This window comes from Anopheles stephensi, chromosome 2 (assembly GCF_013141755.1).
Source record: "Anopheles stephensi strain Indian chromosome 2, UCI_ANSTEP_V1.0, whole genome shotgun sequence".
NCBI lineage: Eukaryota > Metazoa > Arthropoda > Insecta > Diptera > Culicidae > Anopheles > Anopheles stephensi.
The window spans coordinates 37,477,415-37,493,935 of NC_050202.1; the positions used below are offsets into that span (position 1 = coordinate 37,477,415).

General features: G+C 40.1%; 2 protein-coding genes across 3 annotated transcripts in view; one reads left to right on the forward strand and one right to left on the reverse strand.

Moving 5' to 3' along the window:
• LOC118517691 (F-box/SPRY domain-containing protein 1) overlaps window positions 1–16,521 on the reverse strand; it is a 98,314-nt gene that overhangs the window by 57,721 nt on the left and 24,072 nt on the right. The gene's annotated exons all lie outside the window — the stretch shown is intronic.
• On the forward strand, window positions 11,470–14,276 carry LOC118517694 (pro-resilin). The gene is made up of 3 exons (XM_036064117.1): window positions 11,470–11,686; window positions 12,834–13,241; window positions 13,351–14,276. The coding sequence occupies exons 1-3, from the start codon at window positions 11,681–11,683 to the stop codon at window positions 13,480–13,482; spliced, it is 546 nt and encodes a 181-aa protein (XP_035920010.1). The 5' UTR covers window positions 11,470–11,680; the 3' UTR covers window positions 13,483–14,276.

Consider the following 16,521-nt stretch of genomic DNA (forward strand, 5'->3'; position numbering starts at 1 on the left):
ATCTCATTAAAAAGGTTGACTAACGCAATAGAAGCAATGAAAGTCGCTCCGTCGGTTAAAAGCATAAACATTTTGAAATTGAAATTTATAAAAATTGAAGAAAACATTTCACAACCCGCTGTGCTGTACTGTGCCATATCATCGTCTTTTCGCCCTACACGATCGCATCGATTCTTGGGAATCGGTATTATCTGTAATAGTACACTTTCTACGGAGTTGCACGTGATTCAATCACCGAACGAGACGAGCCTTCGGCCAGTTTTGCCGCCTAGTGGGTTCATACACCATCATTGCTACACCTGGCGAATCTGCAAGCCTCATCGGAGATTTAGCGTTCTTCGGCGACGTGATTCGTGCTGTCAAAACATAATTGACGTCATATTTTACCGGTAAGCGCGCCAAGCAATTTGTTATTTGAACATTCTTTCCAACCTGGCAAGCTCGGCGAAACGTTAGAAGCCACCAAATAGGTTGCACAACAGTGATGATGCGCCAGCATAAGTCGTTCGAATTCGTTCAAATATAAATTTGAAAGGCGGCTTGTGCGCTTGTGCATCCACCGACCATCTCTGGCAGAATGGATCGTAACACTCCGCTCGTATGCGTTTTTCATTTTCGATGCAAAACCTCCGAGCAAATTAGAGCTCTCACCAGAGAGGCTCGAAAAGAGTATCGGTGCTAAAATTAGAGACAATTTAAGGGTGGGATTTTTTTTTTTTTTTTGGGATTGGTGTAGCAAGATGGTTTCTCAAAGCCTTAATAAAGGATGATGGAAAATGGTTAACATTTGCAGCATAAAATTTTCAGTTCTATTAATCATGAGTGATATGTGCGAATAACATCAACGATTTCAGGAAAACGAATCCACGATGGTATTTGATAATTAGAAACTTATGTTAACTACACCTGTTCAATACACCTGTGGCATCGCTTCTTCTTATGCAATTCGTATTATTCATTATTGAAGCAAAAATTGAATGCAATCATATGAAACCTTTTTCATGACCTGCAACACGAATAACAATTTAGACAACCAGTGACTACCAGTCGAACGAACGAATATTTTTTGTATAATCCCGTATTTTTTAAATTTAACCTAATTGCCTTTAGCCTTGACCTACACCTAACGCCAGATTATCTGTGTGTTTGAGCTGCAGTTGAATATTCAGGGCCAATTTGAAATTCCATGCGGATCGATCACCCACACACAGTTGTGGACTCCACCATCAAGTATTATGAAAAAAAACCCTTCACTTCAATCTAAACCTTCAAATAATTCAATCGATCACTATGTATGTAAAAAAAAACAATTCCATTTTTATGATAAATTTCGATATTTTTCTATTGCTACAACAAATACACATGCCTCAAATTATCATCATTTTAATCGGCAATTAAGGGAAACAATGAAGGTCAGTTAATGAAACACAATTTGTCACACCATCCCTTTTACTGCGTCACAAAAGTTCAAGGGCACATAATGTACGTCACTTTCTGTTCCCTCCTATGTGTAAGTCTATGTTATGACGGTAGGACGAAAATTATCCTACCTCTGTTCCGTATAACAGATTCCGCAAGCTACTAATCGAAACAAAAACTGGTTCCGGTCGTTAACGAAAGCCACTGCTACTGCTTGCGTCCCACCTACGTCTGCCACCTTGGCATCTTGGCAGACCAGTATCACATGCAGAGGAGGATACCACTTACCAAAAATCAATTCTGGTGCAATGTTTCAACTAAAGTGCCTCAATTAACGACGCGTTCCACAAAAACGGAGCTAAGCAATGCGCCGAAATGTGCGGGTACACTACCGATATTTTGTAATATGTTTTTTCGGGCACTGCTCCCTCTAGCCAAACAAATGGGAAACTTTTTGGGAACGATGGCACACGTAAATCACTGCAAACCATCCATTCACTTCACCTTCACGATGGTGCGTTCATCCATTTGTTTTACCTAAGGAAAATGTGATTTCATATTTTAGTAACGGTATGGGAATAGAGGTGAAGAATCATGCTTTTCAACAATGGCTAGCACAAATTTAGATAGTTGAAGCAAAATAAATTACTCGACGAATGTAAGATATGGTTATACTTTTTAATACCTACGTTTAACTATTTCTTGATTGACGTTGATCAATAATTTCATTTCCTGTATTGTTGGGCCAATTGTAACTTATTCTCACGTTATGTGAACCACGTTACTCAACTAAGGTAACAACAGGTTCAATGTTATATGCAAAAGAATGGTAAAAATAGAGCCACCTGCCCAACAACGCTATGGCACGCTTTGTCTATCTAGAATGGCTTAACAAGCGGCTGAATGTGAACCAGAATGGGTGAACGTTGAAACGATGGCGTCTAGTGATTTGGATTATGACAAAAAGCTGACTTTTGCCACACTGAATCAGAGCACACTTCTGGGAAGTGAACCTTGACCTGAACCCCATCGTTTCAGCTAGACAACTCGCAACTGCTCTAGCCCGATTCCCCAATACGGGTGGTACGTAGCTGTGAGAGGGCACCGCGCGCGCGTCTACCAGACTGCCATAATAGTAATCATGAAGCTTGTAGGAAGATACTTTCAAAAAGCTGCCTGTCAGGGTCCAACCGAGCCGTTGAGCCCCAGAGTGTCTTCCGTTCTGTTTGCTTACTTAGTGCATAATTTGGAAAGTTGCTCCATTTGCACTGCCTGTCTCGCTAATGATTGCAAAAATCTACCCTTACACGCCACGCCGCTCGCCGAGGATTCTTGAAGCCTGCAGCCGATCATTCCAATTTGTTGCTACCCAAAGGGTGGGTCACAAGGTTACAGACGGAACAGCTTTTACAGTCGCATCAACGACCTATCGAAAACTATCATCGGCGTTTTGCTGAGCCCCTGTGCGAGCCTCTGTTTCGAATGCTTGATGAGCTGATGGCAGATTAAATTGTAATTATTAATTAAATGCATCTAATGCGACAGGCAGCGATTGTTGGAGGCTCCATGATGCGATGTACGAGATAATGGTGCTCGTATGTACATGCTGTAAAATTATAACAAATGTGCGTGAAATGCACTATGATTGAGCTGATTTTGTTGCGATTGCCGTAGCTTCAACGAGTAGTCAAACATTACATGGTCAAATTCGATATGCTCAGATTAAGCGAAGATCGCCCTAGTCTCAAGTACATTTTAACGCACCCCGCAAAGACCTCTCACTTAACGCCGGGTATAGATTGTTTTTAAGTAATTTTGATTCCATGCCGCTCGCCTACCTTTACACTAGCCGATGCTGCTGCCGATCAATAGCACGGCACCGCAAGAGAATTAGAAAGGAGAGCAGGGAGGGGGAACAGAAAAAGGCTTTGGCTATATGAGAAATCTGAAAGTATATGATTGGTCAAATATTGGTTACTGTGTTTCCCCCTCGGCAAAAGTCTACATTTGTTTAAACAACTAAGCACCAAATGAGTACTAATTGAAGGTTGTACGGTGATGATTTTCGCGCGCAAATGTCAGATTGAACATGTTTCGACACGGATTCGGATTTGGGGGCGATGATGACCGCCCGTGTCGTGGGATACCTGTGTTTCCACCAAAACCGTTACAGACTTTTCCCAAGCCATAGTCGCTGACTAAAGCATAAAACTACTTAAGTTCATGGACACATTTCGGGTTCAGCGCGAGCATAATTGGGTGCAATACCGTTGTTTTATTACGTGTCACGCCATAAACTGTCCCATTAGACACTTAGGTAGCGCTAATGTTTGATACAAACATAAATGTTTGATGTTCTAGAAAACACGATTGCTTATGATTTGCTTTAAGTAGTGTTATGCTTAATGATTCTTGAATTAGTTGGCCCTGCACGTTCTATTCCCATAACTAAGTCAGATGATCTACGAACTGACTCTTATTTATAACATCACTTCCCGTTATACACACAGCTAAATTGCTATCTTAAATCTTATCGACCATTTTTTATAAACGATTTTAGAGTATGTTCTGATAAATAAGAGTACTAAAAAATAGGGAGGACATACTAATTGAAAGTATTGGTTTCAGCAAATATAGCGATACAGCGATGGACAATATAGAATAAGATCACTTTAATATCCGACTTTCTAACTATAGCTATCAATACATGTAATAGGCATAATTAAATCAAAATTTTACAGAAGCTTTTTCAAGATCAATATGATAATTTTATACAAACATTCACCAATCATTGAGTACAAAACGTTCCGTAATCATTGAGTACAAAAAACCACCAATCATTGAGTACAAAACGAAAAACGTAAATAAAAACAAACAAAAAATGGTGACAGGAAATTCTATTTATTGTTAAATATATATTGTATGATTTTGTCTATTGTTGTGTTAAAGTTTATTAAGTCAAAATGAAAAAATAAGATGTCTGAAATTCACTAACACCTTTTTATTAAAAAAACATCAAAAATTGATTTATGAGATATTTTTATGAGAATGATAAAAAACCAAAGATCAATTTCTCGATTAATCGAATGCTAATATCTTTTCCCGAATATCGTAAACTAAATTTTACAAAAAACGAAGATTCTTTGAATATCGACACCATGGCCTCATTTCAAAAAGGTGGTCTTATTCTTTTGTCCATCACTGTACCCTCCTTTAAAGCAGTAGCGAATCGTGACACTCGGAGGAGGAACACATCGCCTTACTGGGCTAGAATCTGAGGCCATGCAGAGACATTATACGAGGCAACGAAACGCAAGGTTATCTAAATCATACACCTAGATCGATATCCTTGGAAAGTTAAGGACTCTAAACATTTACATGGTTTAGTTATACTATTCATGGCTGTATCAAGTGGAATCAGGCCTGAGGGTGATCGGCCGGGGGTGGAGGAGTGCAGCTATGGACTGTGTCTCATCAAAACGGATTAGAAACCAGGCCATGTTTCGTCTGGCCTGCCATTTCTGGCTTTCTGTGACTTAATTTTACCCGTATCAAAGTAGTCAGAGATGAGATTTGAACCCCGGCCCTGCCGTGTGAAGACAGGCGCCGCTGTCGCCTCTGCCATCGGACCGCCCCATCATCCGCCCCTTGTTCAGAGTATCGTCTGCTATGATGAATTTATTGATCATTTGCATGTAGTGCGATTGATGTTGTCTGAATATGTCACGTATATCACAAACTCTTTGACTAATTAACTAAAGTTAGTATTTTATCATCCATTGACAAAAAGGATTATTCCATACTATTTCGCCATTCAATATTATGATTCTCCTTAAAACGACCCAACCAAAATTTCTATCAATACTATTCAATGATTAGCTTGAGCTAACTATACGATACTATGCCATACGACTATTCCACCCTTTTCGGCATAGGCAAGAATATTGAGCTATTGAGCTATGAGGAGCTACAGTCACAAATAGCGACCTACTCAAGGCGGGACAAGTAACAATTATAGAGGCACTTAAGAAGAAAATAAGGTAAATTAATTTAACGAAGTGCATTAGAGGTTCTCTATCAATCTTTTGAAGAACCTCCCAAAACGTGTAACACTTCGATTAACAATCATCATTAACAAATTGGCAACATCGAACGGACCAGTAGTGATAACGGCGGCCTTCACACAGCAAGATCCGGTATCAAATCGTGTTATCCATTAGATGATCCAATTTATCAAACAAATAGATAAACCCATACATAGCTTTATAAAATGCACAAAAAACCACTTCAACACAGACAGTGGCGATTTTGCACAAGCGATTAACACAAAATAAGCCACTTAAAGTACAAAAATAGCAACAAAAACATTCCGTTGCCGTTTCAATTAAAAGCACTATCGTACTTTTAACAGTTCTTTAGTTATTCACCTTCTTGACGCAACCATGGTGGGCGCCTTTTTTTATTTTACGGCAATATTTCAAAGTGCAGCTTGACGTGGGAGTTGCTAGAAATGCTGCCCGCTCTATCATCTTTACGGGGCTTCAATTAGCTACCCGTTGCATACCACAACCTTGTTACAGCAACCGTACCATCCGTACATTCACGACCAACGTTTTCCCTTTCGTTTGGTGTGCCGGCCGGCCATCCGAGCGAAAATTTCTGCATTTGTCCCAGCTCCGTCACTTCACTTCAACACCCGACGATGCCTCAGCGTATTAGTATATGGCTCAATCAGATTAATGATTTCAATTCACAGGCAGTGGTTTTTTCGCTGCTGCTCGTCGCCATCCGCTCTATCGCGATCTTGTGCAAAAGTAAGGCATTAACAATGCAGCCCAGTAGTGCATCACTTTGGTGAATGAGTGTGTGTGTGTGTTTGAATGGATCACACTCTTTCACTAATTTTTTACTCAAATAAGTAGCTAAATAAATAGTCAAAATCTCAAAAATCTGGTACATAGAATTGTTGTTTCAAATAATCGGTTACGTCCGCCTTCGGTTGCGGTTCACAAGTCGTAGGCTTGTCGGAGCAGCCAAACAGCCATCCCTGCTGTCAGAACAATTTCAAGCTTCACTCCTGCGCAGTGAACTGAACACGTTCGCCATTTGATGTATCAAGGGTCAGCTGTAGACAGGTAAAAGGAAATCTGTTTACCAAACACTTGGCAGACGTTCAAACGACGGCTTGCACTATTAACACCGCGGCGTATTTCAAGTTCATTCATACTCTACCACCTTCTTCAGGGTCGCGTTCTGCGGTATCGGTAAAACACTTAGATGCAAAGCGAAACATCTAGTCCTTCGACCAGGAGAAGAGCTTCCTTTCATGTTCAACCTCCAACCATGCTCGGTACAAGAACACCATTAATTATTGCGTTAACTAATTGTGTTGATCGTGAAGGAATGAAACATTCAACAGCGCATCGCTGGACAGTGTTGATCGCTGGCGGTTCAAAATTTGGTCGGTTCAATATTTAAGACACCTTAAGGCTTTTTGTCTTACTTATTTTACTCTTTTATTAGTCGGAAACTTTTGACATAATGCTAGAGAAAGGCACATTAACTGAGCCAAATTGTGCACTTGTATAAATTTGAATGAAAGTCAACAGCGCCTTACTACGTTGGTCGCATGACCGCAGATGCAGGAAATAAAATTTTGTGCCGGTTTTCAGTCAGAAGCACAATTTGGAATCAGGCCAAATTTTGTTTCAGCAAGCCTCATAATATGAAAATAAAGCGAAGTTTATGTAATTACCTCGTTAGCCTCACGATCTATCAGCTCGGTGGATAATTAACGGTGGTAAATGTGGTGCAGTAATTTAACTCTTTGAATTCTTTCGGATTGCCTAGCAGAAAACTGTGTGTTCAATCAACTCAAGTGTTTGTGTGTGTGTGTGTGTGTTTTTGATGAATTCGAGACAGTCTGTCATGAGACCATACACAGATCTCAAGGTCATCTGCATTGTGTGATAGTACCTTCTATGGATATTTTAAGGGTAACAATCTGTCAATAAATTCATATTCCGTCGAAACTGAGAGACAACCTTAGCGCAAAAATGAAAGTACCGCTCAAACACACACACACACACGGGCTGGGTGAGTGGTACTCGGTGGTATCTATGCATACCCAACCGTCTGTCTCTGATCCGCTTTTTCGTCCTCTCTGTACAGGCAGGAAGGGTTAATATTGTTATTAATCAATCAATTTGTCGCATCACAATCGTATGTTACCTGTTTTAAGCATCGTTCCAAAGATCCGCAATCAAAAGAAATGAGATAAACGAAATTGCTTTTGCCACGCCGTCTCCATGCCATGTTCGACCTTACCGCTCAATAATGCGGAATTACGATCCCTCTCTCGCGCCCTCTCTCTCTCTCTCTCTCTCTACCATGTAAGGAAGGGTAATAAGCAAATCAATGTCATTTGTTTTTCAAGGAAGAGGATCGACACTTTAGCGCCATTTTTGGAAAATGAATTAAACGTTCCGAAATTAAACGATCAATTAAGAGGTTAGCGAAAGACTGCCCTTCTCCAGCTGCAATAATTGAACTTCGCCCAACATCGTCCACCACCAGCCAGCCCTCCGACTGAATGCCCGCCAAATATGCTGGCTGCAGAAGGAACAACGGGTTAAAGATGACCCACTCTCCGGACCGCCGAAAACAATGAGTGTTAAATGACAGAGGTGAATGCGCACCGCAACGCTACACCCGCCAGACATACATAATCCTCCCACGAATACGTGGATTATTTGTACAGCGTTCAATAGGAGGAATGCGTAGATATACGATATACGGATGGAATACGATTTCACGTGGTCATGATCGTGTTCGATAAATTTCATTCATCGAAACATTTGGATGCATATCCTTGACATTGTATCGACAGTCGATAGCGCTATTTACTGATTTTTACATAACTTGATCTATGAGTCAAGCTAATCATGCAATTCGGAAAGGTAATTTTCCTGACTCTTGTCCCGTAGAAGAAACAGACCAGCGATGTTACAAGTAAACCGGTATCCTAACGAAACAGTATATCACTATAAACTATATCGAAAACCCTCATGTGACGAAAAGGACTGATTCGACTTGATGTTCATTAAGTAATTGAGTTTTAAAATAGCGATAGGTATGCACAAATTCTAGCATGGCAAAATGGTTCACCTTCTGTCATTCACAAGTGTCTGAGCACACTTTACCTATCGATCGAGCAGAACCAGATTCGATCAGCTGTCGACATGATCCGTGAACCTTACAACTTGCCGCATCGAAATAGGACCGGTGCTTGTATGACCAGTCTCTGTTGCTCCACATTTGATTGCCAGTCGGCATTCCAGCCTATGCTCTCCAGTGGTTCTCATCATCGTCATCATCGTCATCATCATCATCATGTTTCAACTGACCCTCAAAAGTTCAAATCAGTTTGCTCAGGGTATCGATTGTTCCAGTTTCCAAACGCAGGTTTCATAAATCAAAACAGAAAACACAACAAAGAGAATTACGGAAAGGTCAACTGTAAAATTCGTGATTTCGGCGGATGCTAACCTGTTGGTCAGTGCGCTATGTTTGGTAATTTATTCGAGATTGCAATAATGCTCCTTTTTACCTGTGTTTATTTTTTCATTTTGAAATCACAATTTATGTACCGGTATTGGGCACATCAATCTGTTTCGATTAATTTTTAGTACGAAGATTCAACTAATCAGACGGTGCGAAAATAATTGTAATTAACTAGATTAAGGATTGAATTTATTTATTTATTAATGATGACGGACGGACCGTGAATTAAATTCACGAAAAAAACAATTAAACAAAATTAACAAAATTAACTAGACATTTCCTCCTAGTTATTTGCAATATCCCGGCCATGCTCGGTTAGATTAAGGATCTATGTAAATAAAAAAAAAACAAAGGCATATGAAACTGTCACGACTGCATTCACTAGCGATTATAAGTACGCTGAAAATATCGAGCAACGTACTAATTGACTCTAGTAATTGGCGATTCAATGACATCGCCAGAATGACAGCCTTTCAGACCACGTAGATTGTTCAAGTTCAACCGGTTGTGTGGATGTACTGTAGTAGCAATTTCGTACATGCGAGGATTTTCGTAACCGTTTATACATTCCGTTCCAAAGGAATAGCAGCATTTGAAATACCAGCTGCACATTCTATTTCATATCAATTTACACGTACGGAGATTGCTCCAGAAGATGTAACGGCAATCAGAAACACGAACCACTCTTCACGGCAGCCATTTTCGATGCAGTCACCATCATGAGGACGAGTGGCCGTGCTGCACACTATGCACTTATTGCACAGCATTTTTACACGCATTATATTCACTCGGTGCAACTGATTTATTTGAAAGCTTGGTTTCCTGAGGTTGTTGTATTTTTGCCAGTTGACGTTTATCGAAATGGTGGCTCGGAGAACGTCATTGGGAGGATATCTTACTGAGCTGCAAGTGTCTTCTCTTCTTATTTAAAAAAATTGCCTGTTTGTTTGGAAACTCAACTCGGAGGGTAGCGAAGCATCCCATACTGCTGAAAGATTACATTAATAATCTACCTAAATTGCCAACAACGCGGCACAGTGTAATACAATATCATCACGACGTTTATGCTCCAGATTATACAAAAGCAGTGGAGAAGCCAGCAATGGTAGAGGTAATTTGTAGGAACTTATGAAAACTTAAATATTTCATCGAATGATGCGCCTTCGATGGAAATTGTAGCGATATGAGCGAATTTTATGTATATTTATAACACTCTGTCAATTGAATACAAATTTCGATTTCTTTAGTTATTACCAACATTTTGCTATTCCAAGCGCTTCTTATGAGAAACTCATTAACACACATTTCATTACAATTATCTACTACTAAAAGGATGTATTAACAGTCGTAATGTGTGGAAGTTTTTTGTTGTTCCATCGAACAAAACCGTGACACGATGCACGGTCGATCATGATTTTGGTGAAGAACAACAGCAAACAGCAAACCCCCTTAAATATGGTGTGAAAAAACGATTGTAAAGTGTTAGTCTATTTTACAAGCATCATAACGTGCTTGTACTTCGCAAGCCCTTCCTTACGGATCTCGAATGCATAAAGAATGAACCATTTAAAAAGATTTGTAAACTTTTTCTGACCTGCGTTGCGCGTTAACCGCCAGCAAAACGCTTGTCGCACACAACACATGAGTGTTTCAAATGGGCTAGGTTACAATATTAGCCAAGGCACAGAGCGGTGGCATACAGCACCATCAGATCCACTTTTCCCATCGGCTGTTCTGTTACACATTCTGTTGTACCGCGCTGCTAACCGCGCTGATACGGATACGTGGACAATGAGTGAGAGCTTCGCTAAGGTGTCTGATAATCTCTTCAGCCTGCGATGCGATGCTGAAGATGGAAACTGTGCGGAGGTTCTCGCCGCCCCACGATGCTACAGAGCCCCAAAAGCATACACTTCTGGTTCAACGCTTTCGGGTTGCGCTCGGATTCCGTCCAACTGCGCACGACAACCGCGTGGTACGAGACCGGCGCTCGTGAAGTACTCCCTTCCATTCAGAGAGTGGTCTGATGAGTACTCCATTCTCTTTTGATCATCTTCAATCTCTACTACGGCCTACCGATGCACACAGCCGGCGAACGTTCTCTAGGCTTTATTCATTTTTTAGACATGAAGCATTTTTTGCTGCTTTTACAAAAAGCGAGATGCACGCGTTTCGCGATGGCCATGCTCGTTCGTTCGGTCGGTCGGTCGTTCCTTCCTTCTCACCCAACTCATCTTTCGGCGTTGGGGGGCTCAGATTTGGAAGCCTTTCTCGGCACGCTTATGGATGGCGCGAAAATGCCCGTTTCCCGTAGTAACTGCGTCCAACCGCGCCACCAAACCACCGGCCACCAGAAAGAGACAGCATTGGCAAAGAAGATTCATTTACTTAGTAAACTTTGTTGGACCGAAAGTACTGGCAGCTAGCTCACCATTTGGTGATGCTGCGCCGAAACCTCGTATATATACCGCAGATAGGACTGTATCAACCCATAAACAAATTAACCATCATCAAGAGCACAAACTCGAGCGCAGTTCAGTCGGTGCAGTCCAGCGAAGATTCTAGCTCAGTTCCTGAAGTTTGTTCAAGTGTTTTGTTCTAACGTGACATTCTAACCACGAGGATAATATCCCTCAAAACGTGTTGTGTTCCAACAGTTTTATTAACTTACCAGTTCTTTTCTCTACATCCATACAAAATGAAGGTATGCAATTTTATGCGAACAGTTTGGATTTTTTGTTAGAAAACAGTGAGTCGAATTGTGTGAACAGTAACAGTGAAACAGTATTTTTTAAGCGTTTTAAACGGTCATAGTTTTGCATTGTTTGGCAATATTATTATCTTGCTCGTTATCGAAACAATTTTGGAAATTAAAATCTGGTGGCTTTTTGCAAAGGTTTTCTTATGGGACTTCAGTGTGTAGCAACGTGCAGCATGTTTTTTTTTAGAAACTGTAAAAAGTGTTTATAAATAGAAGAATGTTTGCGAAATGATGTGATATTTCTGCATGAAGTTGTGCAATGTTTCACGTTATTAAAAACTAAAAACAGTCCATGCATTTGACCATGGATCTTAAACGATAATATTTTTATAGCTGTTGAGATTTTGAATGATCATTAAAAACTTAAAATTCAGTTTAATTAAATTTAATTAACTTATTTATTTATTTAAAGTATGACGGCTAGAAATTTTCAATTCATTTAATACACAAAAAATTAAAAAGATTAAATCATTAAACAAACAAAGCACAATATTACACAAAACAAAAATATTCAAAAAAGAACATTAAATTAGGCCGCGGCCTGGCCTTTCCAGCAGAATAGAAAAATGAACATTAAATTCTTTAATTTAAGAACACTAATGTTCAACGAATGTAGTAAAACAAACCAAATCAATTTAAATCGATCAAAACGATCCTATTGGCAAAGCAGACATATTTGCAAACAATTTCACACCACGCATGAAATATTTCAAACCATGACATCTTGCTAGCAACGCTTCACACATTTCAGATCCACCCATTATTGAGCAATGTTGCCAAAGTGACGTAAATTGAGGTAAAATAATGCGATTTATAAAAAAAATACGCATGGTCACACATAGAAGCAAAAACAGTTGACGCGAAACACCAGTACACTCAACCGTGACGCCAATCGCAGGCGGTGGTGAAGGTGACTGAATCAGTTATGAACCGAACGATCTTCACTTCGAACCGAAACGTATCAAGAAGAAGCTAAACCATCTTGTTTCTCCCTTTACAACCTGGAGTACAAATAAACAACACTTTGGTCTAGTTCACGATCGCGAGCCCCCCCTCCCAAATAACTAATTTCGTTTCATACAAATTGCAGTTCTTCGTTGTTGTCGCCGCAATCTTCTTGGCTGCCCTGGCCACGGCCGAGCCACCTGCCCCACGTAACGGCTTTACATCGCCGTCGAGCAACTATCTGCCGCCAAGCCAGTCGTTCAATGGGAATAACGGTTACAACTATAACTCAAACGACAATGGTTACAACTACCCCTCGGGGTCCAACGGCGGAAACTATCCTGCCCCATCCCAGCAGTACGGAGCACCCTCGGGCAACGGCGCCAACGGGGGATACAACTACGAGGACGCTAACGCTCAGCCTGCCAAATATTCGTTCGAGTACAACGTGCAGGACTTTGCCTCCGGTAACGACTTCGGACACATGGAGTCTCGTGATGGAGACCGAACCGTTGGACGCTACTATGTCCTCCTTCCCGACGGTCGCAAGCAAGTAAGTGAACATGTCTTGGCTGCTATCTATTTCCTAAAAATGCGCTCAGCTTGACAGCAACATGTCGCATGAACAACACCTAATCGCGATGTTTCAATTCCTTACGTAGGTTGTAAACTACGAAGCCGACCAAAACGGATACCGTCCAACCATCACCTACGAAGATGTTGGAACTGGAAACGGAGCTAATGGCAACAACGGTGGATACGGAGGCAACGGCCAGTTCAACGGTTACCAGTAATCTTCCGGCTATACAAACGACAACAACCCACTACATGCTGTAGATATTCGCCCTGACTCAACCTAGGAACGGTTTGCTATCCGATGTAGTTAAACGAAATTGTTAGATAATGAATCACACTGTAAGTATTGCACTGTAAGTCATTTCATGAAGCACGAACAAAAAAACGTTGTTATAAGCATCAGTCAATATATAATAGCAACTGATATGCGCCAGTATTCCTCACAGTCAACAGAAGAACCCCACCACGATCCGACCCATGCAATGTTTTGAAAGGAATTATCGATCGTTATCAAGCGTTAATACAAGGTTAAGTGAGCAATGTGAAACAAAACATTATAGAAAAAAAGTTCCATCCACTGCGACTGGAGCAAACAAAAAAAAAAACACAAGCGAGAAAAATATGTAAAGAGTTGTACTATAAAATATTATACTATTTCCGAGGAAAAGAGGATAACGATGATGAAGGTACTGCCATAACCACTAAAAAAAAATGGAAAATTCAACTGTACGCGTTCCAATACTATTACCACCAATAACGTTATTAGGGCAAACAGATAGAAGCACAAAGGGGAAGACGGAAGGACAGAGTTGTCATTGACGTCAGCCAGACTGTAGATTTTTTCTTCACGCGATTGTTATCGGATTGCCTCAATAATGTTGCACGTTGTAAAATCTCGTAACCGTAATTTGAATTAGCTTAAGATAAGTTCATAAAGAGGATGAATGGTTTGTTAACTGATCGTGACAATAAAGTTTCAAAGAAGTCTCATGAATGAATGTTCGAAAAGGAACTGTAATGCAAGAGTTGTGTGTTTCATTTGAAAATATCAACGTCATTGTGTGCGTTTACTGACAGTTGTAATAGAACACACGCGCACTACAGTGTTCCACCAATCGCGCACACCTCAAAGCAGTTTAGTAAAATAACAGTGCGATATTTTATGTTTTCCCAAAGCTTTCCATGTAATTAAACAGAAAAAAAGGTTTTTGTTTCCACCATACACCATAGCATTTTAAAATGGACAACACAACAACTTTGATGAAGAAGTAAAACAGCATAATAACTTCGGGAAGTCCGGCGACAGAGGTGACAGCGGCGCCGGTCTTAACACGACAGGACCCGGGTTCAAATCCAATCCGGAATCACCTTCCAGCCAGTACGCAGGACTGACTGTCCAGATAGGCATAAAATCAAGCCACAATATGACAGAAATGGCAGGCCGAGACCTGTCGAGGTTGTTGCAGTGCCAAAGAAGCATACCGAAGTAGATCGCATACATAAATTATTGCCACTAAATTTCTAAACTCACTTTGATTTTTAAAGGTTGTCCCTTTCACAAACGACATGATTGCGAAAACATAGTTGCATTTTTGGAGACGAAATACATATATTAGCATACGCTAGTAACATAGCAGAATATTCTTCGATTTCCCGCGATTTTCAACAGCGATTTTTTTTTTTATTCATAAAGAACGGCCTGGCCGTATTGCTAACCACGATTTAAAAAACTCAACACTTTTATAAAGCTCCGGTTGTGTTCGTTTAAAAAGCTTTGTTTGCACTCAAATATAAGAGGTGAAACATTTCAATGTCCATCGAAGATTAACACTACGTTCCCAAGATACGCGGTGAAACCAACCATTCAGAGTCAAAGCTCATTACCATTTTCATATTTGTTGTGGGAATGTTTAAATATTTTACTATTGAATTTCACATGATTCGTGCTTTTTTTTCTTTCTATAGAGTCCAACTTTTTTGTCACTATTCTGGAGAACAGCATTACGCAAATGTTTCATGAAACTTGCAACATACGTCTTAACGAAAAGATTGATTCGTCCAATATGCTTCGTTAAGATGAGCTTTTCGTCAGTAATGTCACACTCATAACCGATCGCGGGTTAGATTTATTTAGACGTTATTTACGTCTGCAGTAAAATATGCTACAACGAGAAGGAATTCAGAAAATCATCTATTAATTTTATCGCTATAGTTTTTCAGCGGTTGTTTCCACAATAGTGGGGGTTTTCGAAAATTCCCATGCGGGATCAATTGTAAAGTTTATGGAGGTTTTGCGAATGTTGTGTTTGACATGCCTGCTTAATAATAAGATGAGCTTCATTTGAACTCCAGGGATACTCAACAGGCATTTAATTTAAAAAATCAAACAAAAAAATTAAACTTTTTAAATAACCATATGAAATAAAAATAACATATAGGCAAAATGTGCAAAAGTGGTTTCACTGGATTTTTTCTATCACACTACGACGACTACGACGTGGACTACGACGCTCGCTATGCGCTTTTGGGTATCGAACCGCTAAACCAGCGTATCTGCAATGCCCAGAGACTATTTGTTGCGGGACTTTTGGACTACCGGGTCGACTCCCCAACACTACTCTCTGGGCTCAACCTATACGTCTCAACCAGGCCGCTTCGCCCAAGGACGCTGTTACTGTTAAGTGTCTTAGCAATTAGGCTTCAAGGAGGCCCTGGGTGACCCGTTGAATTATAATGATAATATACAATGATAAACAATAAACACCTGACACTTTGATAAAAAAGTCCTCAAAATTATTATATTGAGTATGGCACTTCAAACGCATTAACTTTAATAAAAACATAAACCAACGATTTAAAAAAAAAAGTTGTTCATAATAAGGTTCACTCAAAGCCAGAGAAAGAGAAATTATAGTGCTGAATTGTTTTGATTTTTATGTTTTGCTCAACATTCAAAAATATGGCTATAGGTCGCTGTACACGGTACGATTCTTTGATGGTGGATCTTACCAATATACCACCACAAAAAAGAATCGCTCGCGCTGTAAAAAAGAATCGCGTGCATTATTGTGTTTACACGGCCCGAATCTTTTCATGAATGAAGTACCTAAGAAAAGACATCGGTACTTTCCGCTCAAAGAAAAAGACTAAGAATAAATAAAAATACTCTTCCCCCAAAGCCTTTAACGTAAACCTTTAATTAAACCTATAATAAACAGTCCTCAGCGGGAGTTGTCAAAAGTTTCGCACAAAAGATT